At 54.2% G+C, this 17,410-nt stretch overlaps 2 protein-coding genes and 1 non-coding gene across 6 annotated transcripts; all 3 read left to right on the top strand.

Moving 5' to 3' along the window:
- Nucleotides 1-64: 64 nt before the first annotated feature.
- On the top strand, nucleotides 65-14,079 carry Atn1 (atrophin 1). Of its 4 annotated transcripts, none has more exons than XM_055609310.1 (10): nucleotides 65-256; nucleotides 6,383-6,558; nucleotides 6,880-7,017; nucleotides 7,132-7,245; nucleotides 8,411-10,380; nucleotides 10,536-10,758; nucleotides 11,014-11,710; nucleotides 12,772-12,915; nucleotides 13,236-13,416; nucleotides 13,513-14,079. In XM_055609310.1, exons 2-10 carry the CDS (start codon nucleotides 6,532-6,534, stop codon nucleotides 13,544-13,546), a joined length of 3,528 nt encoding a protein of 1,175 aa, XP_055465285.1. In that variant the 5' UTR covers nucleotides 65-256; nucleotides 6,383-6,531; the 3' UTR covers nucleotides 13,547-14,079. The 4 variants fall into 4 exon arrangements, with proteins under 4 accessions (XP_055465285.1, XP_055465283.1, XP_055465286.1 ...); XM_055609308.1 differs by having other exon boundaries at nucleotides 8,408-10,380; XM_055609311.1 differs by lacking the exon at nucleotides 65-256 and adding an exon at nucleotides 610-628.
- Nucleotides 14,080-15,257: 1,178 nt separating this feature from the next.
- On the top strand, nucleotides 15,258-17,370 carry CUNH12orf57 (chromosome unknown C12orf57 homolog). The gene is made up of 3 exons (XM_055609307.1): nucleotides 15,258-15,592; nucleotides 15,808-15,984; nucleotides 17,151-17,370. Exons 1-3 carry the CDS (start codon nucleotides 15,541-15,543, stop codon nucleotides 17,300-17,302), a joined length of 381 nt encoding a protein of 126 aa, XP_055465282.1. The 5' UTR covers nucleotides 15,258-15,540; the 3' UTR covers nucleotides 17,303-17,370.
- On the top strand, nucleotides 15,289-15,350 carry LOC129678606 (U7 small nuclear RNA). The gene has a single exon (XR_008720414.1). It is a non-coding gene; the product is annotated as a U7 small nuclear RNA (small nuclear RNA).
- Nucleotides 17,371-17,410: the final 40 nt, after the last annotated feature.

The raw sequence follows: 17,410 nt of genomic DNA, 5'->3' as shown, positions 1-17,410 counted from the left end.
CAGCGGGGGCGGGCGGCGCGTTCCGGGCGGGCGGGCGGCCGGGAGGGGAGCGCAAGAGAGCCGATCGGGGCTGCGCGGGGGAGCGGGGCATGGGGGCCGCCCTCCGGGGGGACCGGGGCCGCCGGCGCCGCCGCGGCGACGGCGACTGAAGCCGCGCGGCGAGGAGGGGCGGGGAGTGGCCGCCGCGGTCTCCGGGAGACGCCGGAGCCCGACCGCACTCGCCGCCAGCCAGCCAGCCGTCCCGAGCCGCTCGCAGGTAAGGTCCTCCGCCGCCGGCCCGGGCCGCCCGTGGCTCCCCGCCCCCACCACCCGCCCCTCCCGGCCCCCCCTCCCGCCGCCGCCGCCTCCATTTGTTATTTTCCCGGTCGCCTTCCCTCACTGCGGGCACGACCGGGCCCGAGCCTGGGGGCTCAGGGGGTGGGGCCGCCCGGAGGAGGGACGCGGGCCTGGGAGTCGCGAGCTCGGGAGGTGGGAGGAGGGGGGGAGGGTCTCGGGAGGAGGGCTGACGGGCCGAGCGTCGCCACGACCAGAGCCTAAAGGGGAGGAACGCCGAGGTGGAGACTTGGCGGAGGTAAAACGGGGACTGCCGTGCGGGGTGGTTCGCGGAGATCGGAGAGATGGCAGCGAGGTGGGGCGTGAAGGCTCCAGAAGCCCCACAGGCCCAGAACCCGGGCTCCAGAACCCGGGGTTGCAGATCTTAGGGACAGAGGGAAGTGGGAAAGGGGTGTGGTAGGTGCAGATAAGAGGATTGTAGCAGGGGGTTGAACCTGGGGGATGAAGGACCAGGAGAGGCCCTTCTTTGAGAAGCTGGACCTTTCCTGGGGTGGAAACGGGAAGGCCGTATCTTTTGTGACTCAGTTTTCTTTTCCCCATTCCAGGTCACCTCTGACCCTGTTTTCCTAATCTCAGACCTAGTTACTTCGTGCGGGGGGGGGGGGGGCCGGGTGGCACTGAGGCTTGGCAGTGTGAGTCGTCCTGACACTAACAAGAAAGGCAGGAATCCTGAAGGAAGAATTGGAAGGTTGGGAGGATGGGAAAGAAGAGGGAATTGGGCAATCGTGTAGGCATTCCGAGGAACTGTGACCTCCACCCTCATCCCCAGAGCACTGGCAGCCCCACAGCTGGGCGCTATCCGGGAGGCCTTCGTTACTGCTTTGATCTCAGAGATCTCCCTTTGTGCCTGGGGCAGGTTACCCTAAAGCTCCCTTCCCTGAGGGTACTGTAAGAAGGTCGGAGTTGCTTTGGCAACTAAGGTGGTAATAGAGGCTGCCAGTTGGACCCCTGGGATGGTCTCTTGAGGGGCACTTTTTTCTTTTTTTTTTTTTTTTTTACCCATGTTGTTGCCATGGCAGCGATCCAGTGGGAAGTCCAATAGTATGTAGATTGGGTCTCAGCCTGTAGCCATGTCCAAGGGGCCGTGGGGTTCTGAGAGCTGTCTAAGGGGATACACCCCTTCTCCCCCAGAAGTCTGTTGGAAGAGGTAGCCCTGTTGCTTTCAGGTCATGCCTGCAAGCCTCTACCTGGGTATGGTGGGAAGATGAAAATATTGTTGTTTAAACTATGTGGTCTTGGGCTAGGGGTAGCTCAGTAGTAGTGTTATTTCCTAGTATGCATACATGGGGCCTGGGTTTAAGTTTCAGAACCAAACAATTAAAAAACCAAGTTATATCATCATCATTCTTGTGTCCTCTGCCACCTGTATGTCTTGTAAATGGTTGACTCTTTGAACTGTTTCATTTTCTTGAATTCCTCTTTAGATCTCCTGTCGGTTCTCAGGGTGACCCCCTTCATTCAGCTAATCCTTGGCCTTTTACTTTTCTGAACTTACAGAAATGACAGGGCTCTCCAGGTGTGTCTCAGGTGAGGGTGGCCCAAGGGAGAGGGCTGTGAAAGAGCCTAGAGCAGAGCAGGATGCTGTGGAACAGGAGCCAGGAGACTGAGGTGTGCTTCTGGCTGGACCTGTATGACCTTGGGCAAGCCATTTCTCTCCTCTTTGAGCTTCACCTTCGCTGTATGGTGAGATGGCCTCTGTGGCTCCTTCAGCAGTCCTGGGTTCCAGCAAGGCTCAGGATACCGCATTGTCGTCGCTGGTCTGTGCTTCAGCTGTTGGGCTGGCAGGTCTAAAAAGATAGAGGCTTGTCGTTGATGCTGAAGTACACCCCATAAGCTCTTCCCAGGGAGTCTGTGATGTGGTCTTTTTCTGACATTCTTGCTTATTTGGGAAAAAAAAATAATTATACTCATTTTGTGTATGCAGTGATGCACAAGTGGAAGTCAAAGGGTAACTTGTGTTGAGTCGGTTCTCCTCCACCACGTGGGTCCCATGGTTCCACTCAGGTCATTCATTTTGAACTGGCTACGTAGGGAAATGACCTTGAACTTGTGATCTCCTTGCCTGTACCTTTGAAATCCTGAGATTGCAGGCATGTACCACACCCTGTTTTATAAGGTCCTGGGGATGTAACACAGGGCTTCATGCATGCTAGGCTGGAACCACTGATCTACATCCCTTTCCTCTGCTCATTATGGGCTCTTCTGTTGCCCCATTTCTCTGCCTTCTGAGTTTGGTCTTCCTTGCTTTCCTTTTGCAATAAGGTAATGGAGGCCAGTGTGTGCAATGCGTGCCGTTGTTGTAGTACACAGCAGATGCCTTGTAAGTGCTGGTTAGCGACAGCCTCTAGGCAAGATGGAGTGCCACTTGGTGTTAGAGTACCACCTTACCTATCTATGTTCAGACTTAACTATGATCTGACCCCAACCTCAACTCCATCCCTTCCTCTCCCATTGATGACTGCTTTTCTCTTCCAGAGCTACTCATTGCAAAATTTATCAGATTTCAGCTGATTAAAAAGAAAGGCATACAGTGATTGCTCTGTTCTCCAAGGAACTTTGGTGTATTTTTTGACCTTTCGGATCTTTTAGGATCCAAACTGACTTGGCGAACAGGTTCTGTGATGGGAGGGGATTGGGCATCCTGCTCAAGGGGGCTGATAAAGAGATCAGCCCCAGGAGTCACTGCTGGTCCATTCTTGTTAAGTTTCTTCTGCTCGGCGCTGTTCTTTATTTCCCCTCCACCTCATTTTCCATTTGCAGTTTTATTTTTTGAGAGCGGGTTTCATGAAACTTAGACTGGCCTTGAAATTGCTATTTGCCAAGGGTGGCTGGTGCTGCCTTTACCTGCCAAGTGATAGATTTACAGATATGTGTCACCAGGCCGGGTAATGTGTACCATTCTAAACCCAGTACACAAAACAGCTAGAAAGTGTGGTTATAGCTATAGTTGAAGTAAACAGCTCTACTGGACAAAGCAGCAGTTGAAAGTTTAGACTTAGGACTCTGTCCCATCCATTTTGTGCCCCTTAAAAATAAATTATTGTTTCCTGGAAAGGCTAGACTCACTCATTCCTCACTGCCTGCTTCCATATGGTGCAGGGAGTTGGGCAAAAAGTAATTACTCTGTATTCCTTAGGGAAAATACATGTAGAAATGTCATTCACATTCACCTTCCAACTTAGAATGAGTGGGTAAGTTGAGTCTGTTCTCCTGGTTGGTATCAGGTGATTCAAAGGACCTGCTGAGGCCCGGGGTATGCCTGTAATGCCAGCACTTGACCTCTTCCTACCTCAACAAAACAGTAACAACCAAGAAGACCTGCTGGCATTCACTTGGTTTAAAGGTCACTGACAACAGTACACTTGACTGGGCGAGGTGCTCCTGCAGAAGCCGAGATGGAAGGACCCCGAGTTTGAGGCTTGTACATGGTGTATCGTGTGACCCTGTCTCAAATAAGGACAACAGACCCCATATGTGTGTGTACATGATACTAGAAAAAAGTATGAAAAGGAGAACTATGACAATAGCTTTTTTTAAATTTGTATTTTTTGTTCTTAAAATATCTTACAGGCTAGGGCATGGTGGCACATACTTTTAATCCTAGCTCTCAGGAGGCAGAGGTAAGCACATATCTGTGAGTTCAAGGCCAGCCTGATCTACATAGTGAGACCCTGTCTCAGAGAAAGGGATGAAGAGAGGGAAAGGGGAGAGAAAGGGGGCTGGAGAGATGGCCTAGTGGTTTAGAGTACTTGTTGTTCATGCAGAGACCAAAGTTCTATTCTCAGCTCCCACATGATAGTCACACCATCCTAACTCTAGTTGCAGGGTATCTGCTATCCTCTTCTGATTTCCACAGGGACCAGACACACACATGGCACACATACATGCATTCAGGCAAAACATCCATACATAGAAAATTAAATTTGAAAAATGTATGGGTAGTATTATGGAGTGGTTTGGCTTTTAGCAAGAACTATAAACAAGGACAAGGGCCTGGAAATACAGTTCAGGCTGCTTGCCCGGCGTGCTTGAGGTCCTGGGTTCAGCGCACAGCACCAAGTAAGCCTGTAATCCTAGCACTCGGGGAGTGAAGGCAGCAGGATAAGGGGCTAAAGTGCAGCTAAAAATGGCTGGCTATGGAGACACAGATAGATGGTGATACCCATATCTGTACTGCCAGACACAGGCTATTGATGCCAAGTGAGAGGACAGGTTTAAAATTTGTAAATCTTTTTGTAGTTTTAAATTATTTTGAGTTGGGCCAGGTTGTGGTGAAGCACACCTTTCATCCCAGCACTTGGGAGGCAGGCAGTTCTCTGTGAGTTCGAGGCCAGCCTGGTCTTCAGAGTGAATTCTAGGACACAGAAAACCTTGTTGGGAAGTGCCCCCCCCCCCCCCCCCCCACACACACACACACAAAATTGAGTTCTGGTGTGATGGCTCGCTGGGAAAGGCACTTGCCACAAAGCCTGACAACTTGAGTTTGATCCCGAGGTCCCAGAGAGAGAGGAGAGAACTGACGCTCACAAGTTGACCCCTGACCTCCACACATCATGGCATGTACATACCCTTCCCCTCAGTCAGTCAATCAGTCTATTTTGGTTCTGGCCATTGTGAAAGCTTTGACATTTCTTTTACGCACAGGAAACAGCCATGTAGTCATCCCTTGGTATCTGGGTAATTTGCTCCAGTGCACTCCCCATCAAAATGAACATGTGCTCAGGCCCCCTGTCTGTTTATAACTCACATACTCTAACATGTTCTTTGAATCATCTGTAGATTAGGTACAGTAATCAAGTCCATGTAAATGTTTGATAATGGTTACCTGTTCAAAGCCGAGGTCACAAACCATTGTTGCCCCAGCTACCTGCCGGGCAAAGAAGGTAAAAATGGTTAGATGGTGAAAGCTGAAGAGAGGCAGAGGGCCTGTGAAAAGGCTGCGCCCACACTTCATTTCATGCTTGTAGGTGGAGCCAGGTAGTGGCAATGTAGCAGATTCAAATTTTGTTTGGAACTTTCTGGAAATTTTCTTCCAAAATCTTGTCAATCCAGATTGGCTGACTCTATGGGCAAAAACCTGGTAAGTGGAGCCAGGCAGTGGAGGCACACACCTTTAATCCCAGGACGGGGAGGCAGAGGCAGGTGAATTTTTAGGTCAGCCTGGTTTACAGTAGGAGTTCAGGGCTACACAGAGTGGAAAAGGCCAATGACTAGATAATGCATCCTTCTGGGGCTGTCTAAATGTTCTGCAGTTTTGAAGAGACCCAGGTTTGGGGTTGACGTTGGTGAGGCTGTGCTGCTCCTTACTGTAGATGGGACGTGTTTCTGCATCATCTGATGTGAAAAAGATTCTTATCTGTGTGACTAATCTAGGCCTTCTTAGAATTCTCTCTCGACTTCTGAGGAAAGGTTAGAAGAGTGAGCCTGGCCTTTGAAGTCGGATTGCTGAGGGCTTGGTTCTGGGTTTGTTGTCACTGTTCTTCCCTGTGGAAGGTGGGGAAGGTTACGATTCTGAGCCTTGGGTCCCTTTCCTTCTAATGCCCACCTTAGAGTATGTTAGAGATGTTACATAAAATCATTATGTGAAGGGCTTGACACAAAGGAGATATTCAGTAAACTAACACTTAAGCCTCATTTCTTCCTGCTTCTTTGGAATTTGTAAGGCTCTGGAATTCATGAGTACACAAAGGTTTTGTTTTGTGTTTTGAGACAGGGGTTTGCTGTCTAATTCAGCCTGGCTCTGAATGTGTGATGCCTATGCTACAGCCATCTGAGCGCTGGCATTACAGGCACCTACTGCCGCACCAGGCCACAGATCCTCTTTAGGGCTTGTGAAGGGCAGAATCCTGCTGTGTGTTAGGTCGGGGCTCACAGGTACATCTGAATTTTCTGTCTTCCCTAGAGATGAAAGGGAGTGTACTGTAAGAATTTCCTCCCTTAGCTGATGTAGCCTGTGCAGCATGTCACAGCCTCTCGTGGTCCATGCCTCCTGACCCCAGTGCAGCTGACTGTCCCTACTGTTTCTGCTATTGGTGGTTTTTCCTAACAGATTTCACTGAAAACACCCTGCAAGAACCACGTGCCTACAACTGCTTCCCGCTTCCCAGGTCACAACTGTGGGAAGCTTGGAGTACAGCAGATACGTTTCTGTATTCAGCTGCCCAGGCAGAGGAGAATGGGGTCTCCACAGCCTGAAGAATGAAGACACGACAGAATAAAGACTCAGTGAGTAGAAGCTACCGTAAGCAGTATGGCAGCTCCAGGGCAGCGGCAGAGAAGCTAGGAGGGAGGACTGAGAGTGGCGTACAGACACAGTGTGTAGCCTGAAGTTAGGTGCAGCGTAAAAACACTACTTGCAGCTGGGTGTTGTGGTGAACGCCTGTGTGATCCCAGGAGTCTGATCTCTCAGAGGCAGATCTCTGAGAGTTCAAGGCCAGCCTGGTCTATAAAGCAAGTCCAGGACAGCCAAGGCTACACAGAGAAACCCTGTCTTGACAAACCAAAAACAAAACCAAAAAACACTACTTGCATCCATCCTGCCCTCAGATGTCAATGAGGAGTGGACGGAAGAAAGAGGCCCCCGGGCCCCGGGAAGAGCTGAGATCAAGGGGCCGGGCCTCCCCTGGAGGGGTCAGCACATCCAGCAGTGATGGCAAAGCTGAGAAGTCCAGGCAGACAGCCAAGGTATTTTGTCCTCTGGTCCCGTGGGATAAACAGCACTGCAACTGACGGGGTATTCTGGGGGCTTCAGGTCTGCCAGAGACTTGAGGTAGGAGACAGGAGTGTTCTCTCTAACAGAAGGCCCGAATGGAGGAAACCTCTACCCCCAAGGCCAACAAGCAGGGCCGGAGTGAGGAGATCTCAGAGAGTGAAAGTGAGGAGACCAGCGCACCCAAAAAGACCAAAACTGAGGTGAGACCTTGTAGCTGCTGTGACCTGTTCTCTGTCCATTCTTTCTTCAACCTTCTTTTGTGCACCGCTCCTGCTCTGACCTCTGCCTAGAGAGAAAAGTCCTGTCCTGGTGCTTGAGTGACCCTGTCTATAATATGGTAGATAGCTCGTGAAACGTTAGGACAGTAGGGGACAAGGCGGAGCCAGAGGGGACTGGCTGGGTGGGGAAGGTATTATAGCCTCCTTTGTGGAAGGAACAGGTAAGCTATAAGGATGCAAAAAATGGGGCTGGTGGCTTTACCTAGTACTAGTGCTGAGTCCAAGCGCTCAATAAAATCTAAAAGCCGGGCATGGTGTTGAACAGCTCTTACACTAGCATTAGAAGGCGGAGGTAGGAGGATAAAAAATTCAAAGTCAGGCTGCACACCATGGAGCAGGCCTTTAATCCCAGTACTCAGGAGGCACAGGCAGGTGGATCTCTGAGTTCAAGGCCAGCCTGGTCTACAGAGTGAGTTCCAGGAGAGCCAGGGCTACACAGAGGTACCCTATTTCAAAAAAATCAACCCCCTCCCCTCAAATAATCCACACACATTCTGTGCTAAATGGTGAGTTGGAGGTCAGCTGGGCTGTCTGAAACCGTATTTAGGGGGTGGGGTGGGGGTGGAGGGCTTGGAAAGATGGCTCGTGGGTTGAGTGCATTGGCTGTTCTTCCAGAGGAACCTGGTTCAATTCCCAGCACCCACGTGGCAGCTTATAACTGTCTGCAGCTCCAGTTTTAGGGGCTCCAACACCCTCACACAGACATGCATGCAGGCAAAACACCAGTGCACATAAAATAAAAATAAGTCTTTACCAAAAAAAAAAAAAAAAAGAAGAAGAAGAAAGAAAGAAAAGGAAGCCTAGCATTTGGAAATAGCTAAAGGAGGCCTGAGGTGAGAGGGCACATGTGAGTGGCAAGGGTCTGCAGTTAGTGGTGAAGGGACAGTTTGAGATGGGCACTTGAGAAGGAAACACGCTATTAGGGAGCACCTGAGATGTGGGGAGGGAAATGACAGGCTTTGAGCAAGCGTCCCCATCACACTAGCACTGCAGTACCGTGAGGAGGGAATGATTGTGGGAGGTAAGTTCGAATCCTGGGAAACCAGGAAAGGAAAAGAGGAAAGTCAGCTCTCTTCCCTGACAGCAGGAGCTCCCTCGACCACAGTCTCCCTCGGATCTGGACAGCTTGGACGGGCGAAGCATTAACGACGACGGCAGCAGTGACCCTCGAGATATAGATCAGGACAACCGAAGCACATCCCCCAGCATCTACAGCCCTGGAAGTGTGGAGAATGACTCCGATTCGTCTTCTGGCCTGTCCCAAGGCCCAGCCCGGCCCTACCACCCGCCTCCACTCTTTCCTCCTTCCCCTCCACCACCAGACAGCACTCCCCGGCAGCCAGAGCCTGGCTTTGAACCCCACCCTTCTGTGACGCCGACTGGATACCATGCTCCGATGGAGCCCCCCACATCTCGATTATTCCAGGGCCCACCTTCTGGAGCCCCTCCCCCACACCCACAGCTCTATCCTGGGAATGCTGGTGGAGGTGTTCTATCTGGACCCCCCATGGGTCCCAAAGGGGGAGCAGCTGCCTCCTCAGTGGGTGCCCCTAGTGGAGGCAAGCAGCACCCCCCGCCCACCACCCCAATTCCAATATCAAGCTCTGGAGCCAGTGGTGCTCCTCCAACAAAGCCGCCCAGTGCGCCAGTGGGTGGTGGGAACTTGCCTTCTGCTCCACCGCCAGCCACTTTTCCCCATGTGACACCAAACCTGCCTCCTCCGCCTGCCCTGAGACCCCTCAACAATGCCTCGGCCTCCCCTCCTGGCATGGGGGCTCAGCCAATCCCTGGGCATCTGCCCTCTCCCCATAACATGGGGCAGGGCATGAGTGGACTTCCTCCTGGCCCAGAGAAGGGGCCAACCCTGGCTCCCTCACCCCACCCTTTGCCTCCAGCTTCTTCCTCTGCCCCTGGGCCCCCAATGCGGTATCCGTATTCAGCCTCCAGTAGCTCGGCAGCAGCTGCTTCTAGTTCCTCCTCCTCGGCCTCCCAGTACCCAGCTTCCCAGGCCCTGCCCAGTTATCCTCATTCCTTCCCTCCACCAACAAGTATGTCTGTCTCTAACCAGCCACCCAAGTATACCCAGCCCTCTCTCCCATCCCAGGCCGTGTGGAGCCAGGGTCCACCGCCGCCTCCTCCCTATGGCCGCCTCTTGGCCAACACCACCACCCATCCAGGCCCTTTCCCTCCTACTGGGGGTCAGTCCACAGCCCACCCACCAGCCCCCACACATCATCATCACCAGCAGCAGCAGCAGCAGCAGCAACATCATGGAAACTCTGGGCCCCCTCCACCTGGAGCGTATCCTCATCCCCTAGAGAGCAGTAGCTCCCATCATGCGCACCCTTACAACATGTCACCCTCCCTGGGGTCTTTGAGGCCCTACCCACCAGGACCAGCACACCTGCCCCCACCTCATGGCCAGGTGTCCTATAGCCAAGCAGGTCCCAATGGTCCCCCGGTTTCCTCCTCTTCCAACTCCTCCGGCTCTTCCTCTCAAGCCTCCTATTCATGCTCACACCCCTCCTCCTCCTCCCAGGGGCCCCAAGGGTCATCCTACCCCTTCCCACCAGTTCCTCCAGTCACCACCTCTTCAGCTACTCTTTCCACTGTCATCGCCACCGTGGCTTCCTCGCCAGCAGGCTACAAGACGGCCTCACCACCTGGGCCCCCTCAGTACAGCAAGAGAGCCCCGTCCCCAGGGTCCTACAAGACAGCCACCCCGCCTGGATACAAACCAGGGTCACCGCCGTCCTTCAGAACAGGGACCCCACCTGGCTATCGAGGCACCTCTCCGCCAGCAGGCCCAGGGACCTTCAAACCAGGCTCGCCCACCGTGGGGCCGGGGCCCCTGCCACCTGCGGGGCCTTCGAGTTTGTCGTCTCAGCCTCCACCAACCGCGGCCCCGGCTACAGGGCCGCCCCTGACTGCCACGCAGATCAAACAGGAGCCAGCCGAAGAGTATGAAGCGCCCGAGAGCCCGGTGCCCCCGGCCCGCAGCCCCTCGCCCCCTCCCAAGGTGGTGGATGTGCCCAGCCACGCCAGCCAGTCAGCCAGGTGAGCAACCGCGGGCCCTAGGGCGGGTGGGTCTAGAAGCGGAAGACGGAAGGGGACGGCAGGGGCCTTGCGTTCGTGTTTCACCGCGCTACTAGATTCGGAGACTGGCGGGGGGCTGCTTTCGAGGCTCGGCCTCACAGTTCCGCCCCCGGCAGGTTCAATAAGCACCTGGACCGTGGCTTCAACTCGTGCGCGCGCAGCGACCTGTACTTCGTGCCGCTGGAGGGCTCCAAGCTGGCCAAGAAGCGCGCCGACCTGGTGGAGAAAGTGCGGCGCGAGGCCGAGCAGCGCGCGCGCGAGGAGAAGGAGCGCGAGCGCGAGCGGGAACGCGAAAAGGAGCGCGAGCGCGAGAAAGAGCGCGAGCTGGAGCGCAGCGTGGTGAGTGCGTCACAAGGTGCGCCGCGCGCTTCTCCCGCTGCCGGGCTGATCGGAGCCCAGGCGCTTCGCCACCTGGCGGAGGGGAGGAGCCACTGCAGCCCCGGAAGCTCAGGCTCCCAGGCAGAAGAAAAAGAAAGCCGGGGTGGGGTGAGGCATTTTGGTTTTGGACCACTGACTGACACAGAAGGGCAACCTGGGGCCAGCAACTGTTTCCGTATCTGCTATTTTGACTCCACCTCTTTCTGTATCCTGCAGAAGTTGGCCCAGGAGGGCCGTGCTCCAGTGGAGTGCCCTTCTCTGGGTCCAGTGCCCCATCGGCCTCCCTTTGAGCCTGGCAGCGCTGTGGCTACGGTGCCCCCTTACCTGGGTCCTGATACTCCAGCCCTGCGCACTCTCAGTGAATATGCTCGACCTCATGTCATGTCTCCTGGCAATCGCAACCACCCATTCTATGTGCCCTTGGGGGCAGTGGACCCGGGGCTTCTGGGTTACAATGTCCCAGCCCTGTACAGCAGCGACCCGGCTGCCCGAGAACGGGAGCGGGAAGCCCGTGAACGTGACCTCCGTGACAGGCTCAAGCCTGGCTTTGAGGTGAAGCCCAGTGAGCTGGAACCCCTACATGGGGTCCCCGGGCCAGGCCTGGATCCCTTCCCCAGACACGGGGGCCTGGCTCTACAGCCGGGGCCTCCTGGCCTGCATCCTTTCCCTTTTCATCCGAGTCTGGGACCCCTGGAGCGAGAACGGCTAGCGCTGGCAGCCGGGCCAGCCCTGCGTCCTGACATGTCTTATGCTGAGCGGCTGGCAGCTGAAAGGCAGCATGCAGAAAGGGTGGCAGCCCTTGGCAATGACCCACTGGCCCGGCTGCAGATGCTCAACGTGACTCCCCATCACCACCAGCACTCCCACATCCACTCTCACCTTCACCTGCACCAGCAGGACGCCATCCACGCGGGTAAGACACTCTATCTCCTGCCTTGGACTATGGCTCCACCGTATCCCTTAACGTTCTTCCGTTCCTCTAGCCAGAGCTTCCCCCTCCTAGGTCTGACCTCAGTCACACTCTCCTGAGAGTACTTTTCTGATCTTTGCTTCCTTGACTTTTCCTTCAAACCAAGCTGGAGCCTTTTGAAGGACAACCACCTTCTCTGTCTTCCTATCCTCGTTCTCCCAGCTGCTCCCATTTCAAAGTTCTTGTTTCTCTGTACCAATCTTGTTTGTTGCCAGCATCTCCTTTCCTCATATCTAGGGGTCTTCTGTGTTTCTGTCCATCTATAGATTTTAGACTTTTTAGGAAAGCCCATATAACTTTGGTTTGGATGCCATAAGCAATATTGAACTTTATGCACTGTCTTATTAGGGTGCTTCTAGCTCAGAACACTTCCTGGTTGGCCTTAGACTTGTTCGTTTTGAGTTCTTTGTTTCTTCTCATCTTCCTCCCTCATTAGAGCATTTATTTATTTTACTAAGTATACAAAACAACAGGCTTTTGGTATTTTTGTTTTTGTTTTTGAGACAACAGGGTTTCTCTGTGTAGCCTTGGCTGTCCTGGACTTGCTTTGAAGACCAGGCTGGTCTCAAACTCAGAGATCCACCTGCGTCTGCCTCCCAGAGTGCTGGGATTACAGGTGTGCACCACCATGACTGGGTGGCTTTTGGCATTTTTATACATCGCCCTCTGTTCATATTCAACCCACTTCTTAATATTTCTTCCTGTTTCACTTCTTAAACTTAAAAAAAAAAGTTTTCCTAAATTTATTCTTCATCCCTTCAGAGTAATCCACTCTTTTCTTTGTTCGTGAGAGCTGTCTGTTAACTGTAATCTCCTGTCTTCCTCATCTGTGGCTCCAGAGTTTCTTCTGTCCACCTCGGAGGGTCTCTAGCCCTTCTGTTCTGTCTTCATTCCGCTTTGGATCCCTAGTGTCTGTCTTTTCACAGGGGGAATCCCTCTACCCCAATGCATGCTTGTCCCTACCCCTGCCTTCTGGTGACACCATCCTCTTCTCTGCTCTCCAGCCTCCGCCTCGGTGCACCCTCTCATTGACCCCCTGGCCTCAGGGTCTCACCTTACCCGGATCCCCTACCCAGCTGGGACCCTCCCTAATCCCCTTCTTCCTCACCCTCTGCACGAGAACGAAGTTCTTCGTCACCAGCTCTTTGGTAAGGATGGAGGTTGGGGTGGAGAGGCTCAAGTGAGGGAAGGCCAGAACAGAGGGACGTGGGTGGTGGAACGGGCTGAGTGGAGTTTGGAGAGAGCCGTGTACAGCTAAGTTAGAAACAGAGAAGCGGAGGTCCTTGTACAAGAGCCTCAGTTCTAGGGCCAGACAAAGCGGCTGGACTTCTGATTTCGTCCCACCACTGGCAGACTCTGGATAGGTGGTGTGGCTTTACGTTTTCGCCTTAGCTTCCTTTGTCTGCCCGGAGAGTGGCTGGCTGTCCCCGCCAGTCATCAGTCATACTCTTGTGGTTTCTTCTCACAGCTGCCCCTTACCGGGACCTGCCGGCCTCCCTTTCTGCTCCCATGTCAGCAGCTCATCAGCTGCAGGCCATGCACGCACAGTCGGCAGAGCTGCAGCGCTTGGCGCTGGAACAGCAGCAGTGGCTACACGCCCATCACCCGTTGCACAGCGTGCCACTCCCTGCGCAGGAAGACTACTACAGGTACTGAGGTTACCCCTGGAGCACAAGGGGAGCTGGGTGCAACATGGTACGGCCCTTTCTCCGTCTCCTCTCTGTGATGTGTTGCCTCTTACCTAGTCACCTGAAGAAGGAAAGCGACAAGCCGCTGTAGAGCCTGCCATCCAGAGAGCACCCGCTGCTCCTTCATCCAGACCTTGGAGGACCCTCCCCCAACCTTTTGACCTACCCCCCACCCACCCCAGCCGAGGAGAGGGTGCTGCCCCCCTGCAGAGTCTCTGCAGCTGGGCAGAGGGAGGGAGGGAAGAAGGGACAGACAGGGCCAAGGCCCTGGGTTGTGTACAGAGGTGGGAAGTGGCAAGGGTGGGGACGGAAAGTGCACAGTATCTTGGACCGGATCCCTCTTCCCATCCCCTGCCTTTCTTCTCCTCTATGCCCAATCGTCGCTGGCCACCGCGCCTCCCCTAACCTGTTGGTGTGATTATTTCATCTGTTAGATGTGGCTGTTTTGCGTAGCATTGTGTGCCGCCCCTGCCCCACCCCTGTGTGTGCACCCCTCGGCGATGCGTGCCCCCTGCCCGCCCCACATTAATAATTTATATATATAAATATCTATATGATGCTCTTTAAAAAAAAACATCCTGACCAAAACCAAACAAACAAAAGCATCCTCACGGTTCCCCAGGAGTGTGTCTGTGGCTTGTTTTTTGGGGGGTGTGGATCTGGAGGGGTGGGAAGGGCGAGAGAGCTCTGGTTGTTGTGGGGGAAGTGGGGAGGGATGGGGTTTTCTGACGGGAACTGAGGAGTTGGATTCTCAGCTGTGCTTAGGGGGGGGCGGTGCCCCATACTAGGTCCTTGACTTCGACCCAGATGGCGAAGGTAAAGCAGCTGAGGTCTTTCAGAGCAAGATCAGGCCCACAACAAGCATGGCCAAATCTAAACACTGCTCAGACTGATAGTACTTACGTCCCTGAGCTAACGTGCCACCAGAGTGCCCCGGAAACAAAAGTTTCAGAAATCTGACTCCATTTCCATAGCATCGCTAGATAAATGGTTTTGAAACAGTTGAATTTGCATCATTTCAAGTAGGCCAATATAAGATTAATATTCCTTTTTTCTTCCAAGATTTATTTTTAATTATGTGTATGGGTCCGTATCTGTACTCATGAATGCAAGGGCCCAACGGAGGCCACAAGGTGTGGGATCCCCTGTAGCCTGAATTATAGCAGTTGAGAATTGCCAGGCAGGGTGGTTCATTTTTGCAACTCTTTTTTTTTTTTGTTCTTCTCGTATTTCGAGACAGGGTTTGTCTCTGTGGCCCTGGCTGTCCAGGACTCGCTTTGTTGAATAGGCTGGCCTCGAACTCACGTAAATCCGCCTGCCTCTGCCTCCCCGAGTGCTGGGATTGAAGGCTTGCATGCCCGACTCCCTTTATTTTTAATGAGGCGGGGGTGGGGGGGAGTTGCCCTCAGAGCATTGAACTTGAAGTGGTTCAAGGCCTGACGTTCTGGAGTCCTTGCAGTTTGCGGAGGAGATGGATGGGTGACGAGAGCCGGTAAGGATAAGACCACGAGGCATCGGGCCACACCGCCCACGACTCCAAGCTTTCATTACTGCGAAGCCTTATTTTCGCCCTTAACAACGAGGCGACTGCGATTGGCTGCTCTCAGCCAATCAGGCGCCGGCTCATTTGCATAGCCTCCATCCCGGGGTCGCAAACTCAAGAAACGACCGGTTTTAGCAGTCTTCCAGGGTATCATCCACCGGGCCGGGTACCAAAATGTGCCTCGTCACTCACACGTTAGCAGGAGGCTGGGGAGACGCCCCCCCGGGTCTCACCCTCACCGAAAGTGGAGTCTGGGTCGGTCCCGGGCTCGCCGCAGCGCCACTTCCGCAAAGTGTTACAGCTCTTTTAGAATTTGTCCAGCAGGTTTTCTGACTCGCGTCGGAAAACCCCTCCACCTCCCTGTGTCCAAAAAGCAGCCAGCGGGTGCGCAGCCGCCCTCGGCCCCGCGGGGGTCCTCGGGGAAGCGCGTGTGTGTGCGTGTGTGTCAGGGCCGCGCTCGCCCAGCCACTTCCGCCTCCCTCCTTTCCGCCTCCGCCGGCCCGGCAGCCGCTCCGCTGTTCCCACCACCCGACCAGCATCCCATGGCGTCTGCCTCGGCCCAGCCCGTGGCCCTGAGCGCAGAGCAGGCCAAGGGTGAGGAGCCCAGCCTGGGCGTGGGCCGCCTCTAGGGGAGGGCGCAGTACTGTGCTTCCCTTCTCCAAGTGGGGTCCCCTCGCCCAGCAGGGACCAGGGTCGGGAGGACGAGCTTTTCGGGTTGCTGACGAGGCCTCGGGCCGCTAACCTCCAACCCCTTCCCCCCCCCCCCCCTTTCCCTCCTCCGGCCTCTCCGGGATGCTTCCGTCTCGCAGTGGTCCTGGCGGAGGTGATCCAGGCGTTCTCGGCCCCGGAGAACGCCGTGCGCATGGACGAGGCCAGAGACAATGCGTGCAACGACATGGGCAAGATGCTGCAGTTCGTGCTGCCCGTGGCCACGCAGATCCAGCAGGAGGTTATTAAAGCCTACGGCTTCAGCTGCGACGGGGAAGGTGGGTCCCGCATGGCACGGCGGAGGGACGCACTGGGGGTGGGGCGCATGATCGGGGGGAGGAGGGGACCCTGAGTCGATCTCTCTCTCTCGCCACAGGGCGGCAGTCACAGCAAACGCTGGCACTCAGAGCCTAACCTGAGCACTTTTTTTTTTTTCTTCTTCCCTCTTTTAAAGTTCTGCCTCTGAACTCCAAGCCTTCCGCCGGGCAAGCTCTCCACGACTGAGCTACATCCACCTAGCTCTTGAAACAGTGTCTCACTAAGTTGCCCAGACTGGCCTTGAACCAGACACTCTCCTTTATCTGCCTTTTGAGTAGGTGCTGTTACAGGCTTGACTCACCAAGCCCGGCTCTAACTTGAACTCTTTGTCTGCCTGTCAGCAGGCTTCTGCAAGGAATTTTGGTTAGTAGTTTTGGTGGTAGAGGTTGAGTTCTCTTCCCGAGGACATGTGTTCATTGGTTGATTTGGCCTAGCTAGCCAGGGGCTGCTTGGGACTACCTGGGAATCTCACTCAGATTCAGACTGCTAAACATGGTTCACCTGAGAGTGAAAATCGTAATTTTTTTTTTTTTTTTTTTTGAGACAGAATTTCTCTGTGTAGCCCTGGCTGTCCTGGAACTCGCTCTGGAGACCAGGCTGGCCCTGAACTCACAGAGATGCACCTGTCTCTGTCTCTCAAGTGCTGGGATTAAAGGCGTGTGTCACCATGCCCTGCTGCTTTAGGGCATTTACTTATTGTGTTCAGATGTGCCTAGTAAAAACTGGAGAGGGGCTGACCGAAGCCACGCAGGACAACTGTCTTCTTTTGCAGATGGCTGCCTGGTTAAGAGACGTACTCTGGGGGCCGGAGAAATGGTTCAGCGGTTAAGAGCACTGACTGCTCTTCCAGAGGACCCGGGTTCAATTCCCAGTCACCCACATGGCAGCTCACAACTATCTTTAACTCTCAGAGCTGACACCCTACCCTCATACAGACATAAATGCAGGCTAAACACCAATGCACCTTAAGTAAAAATAAATAAGTAAAAAAAAAAAAAAAAACAAAGAGAGAGAGAGAGAGAGAGAGAGAGAGAGAGAGAGAGAGATAGAGATGTACTCTGGAGAACGTTCCCTGCCTTGGCATGCTGGTCTGCCCCAGCGTGGGTTGACTTGCTTTCTCTTGCAGGTGTCCTTAAGTTTGCCCGCCTGGTCAAGTCTTACGAAGCCCAGGATCCCGAGATTGCCAGCCTGTCCGGCAAGCTGAAAGCCCTGTTCCTGCCACCCATGACACTGCCGCCCCACGGGCCTGCTTCTGGCAGCAGTGTGGCTGCTTCCTGACCTGGTCCTCTGCTAGGGAAGAAGCTCTGTGTCCCCAGGACAATAAACACAAACCTGCTTGTGACTAATCTTCCGTGTCAGTCATTTGTAGTCCCAACTACCCCCGCT

This window comes from Psammomys obesus, unplaced genomic scaffold, assembly GCF_907164565.1.
Source record: "Psammomys obesus unplaced genomic scaffold, mPsaObe1.curated_primary_1811, whole genome shotgun sequence".
Classification (NCBI taxonomy): Eukaryota; Metazoa; Chordata; class Mammalia; order Rodentia; family Muridae; genus Psammomys; species Psammomys obesus.
Note: the sequence above shows the minus strand (reverse complement) of the source record. Positions and strands in the feature narration are given on the sequence as shown.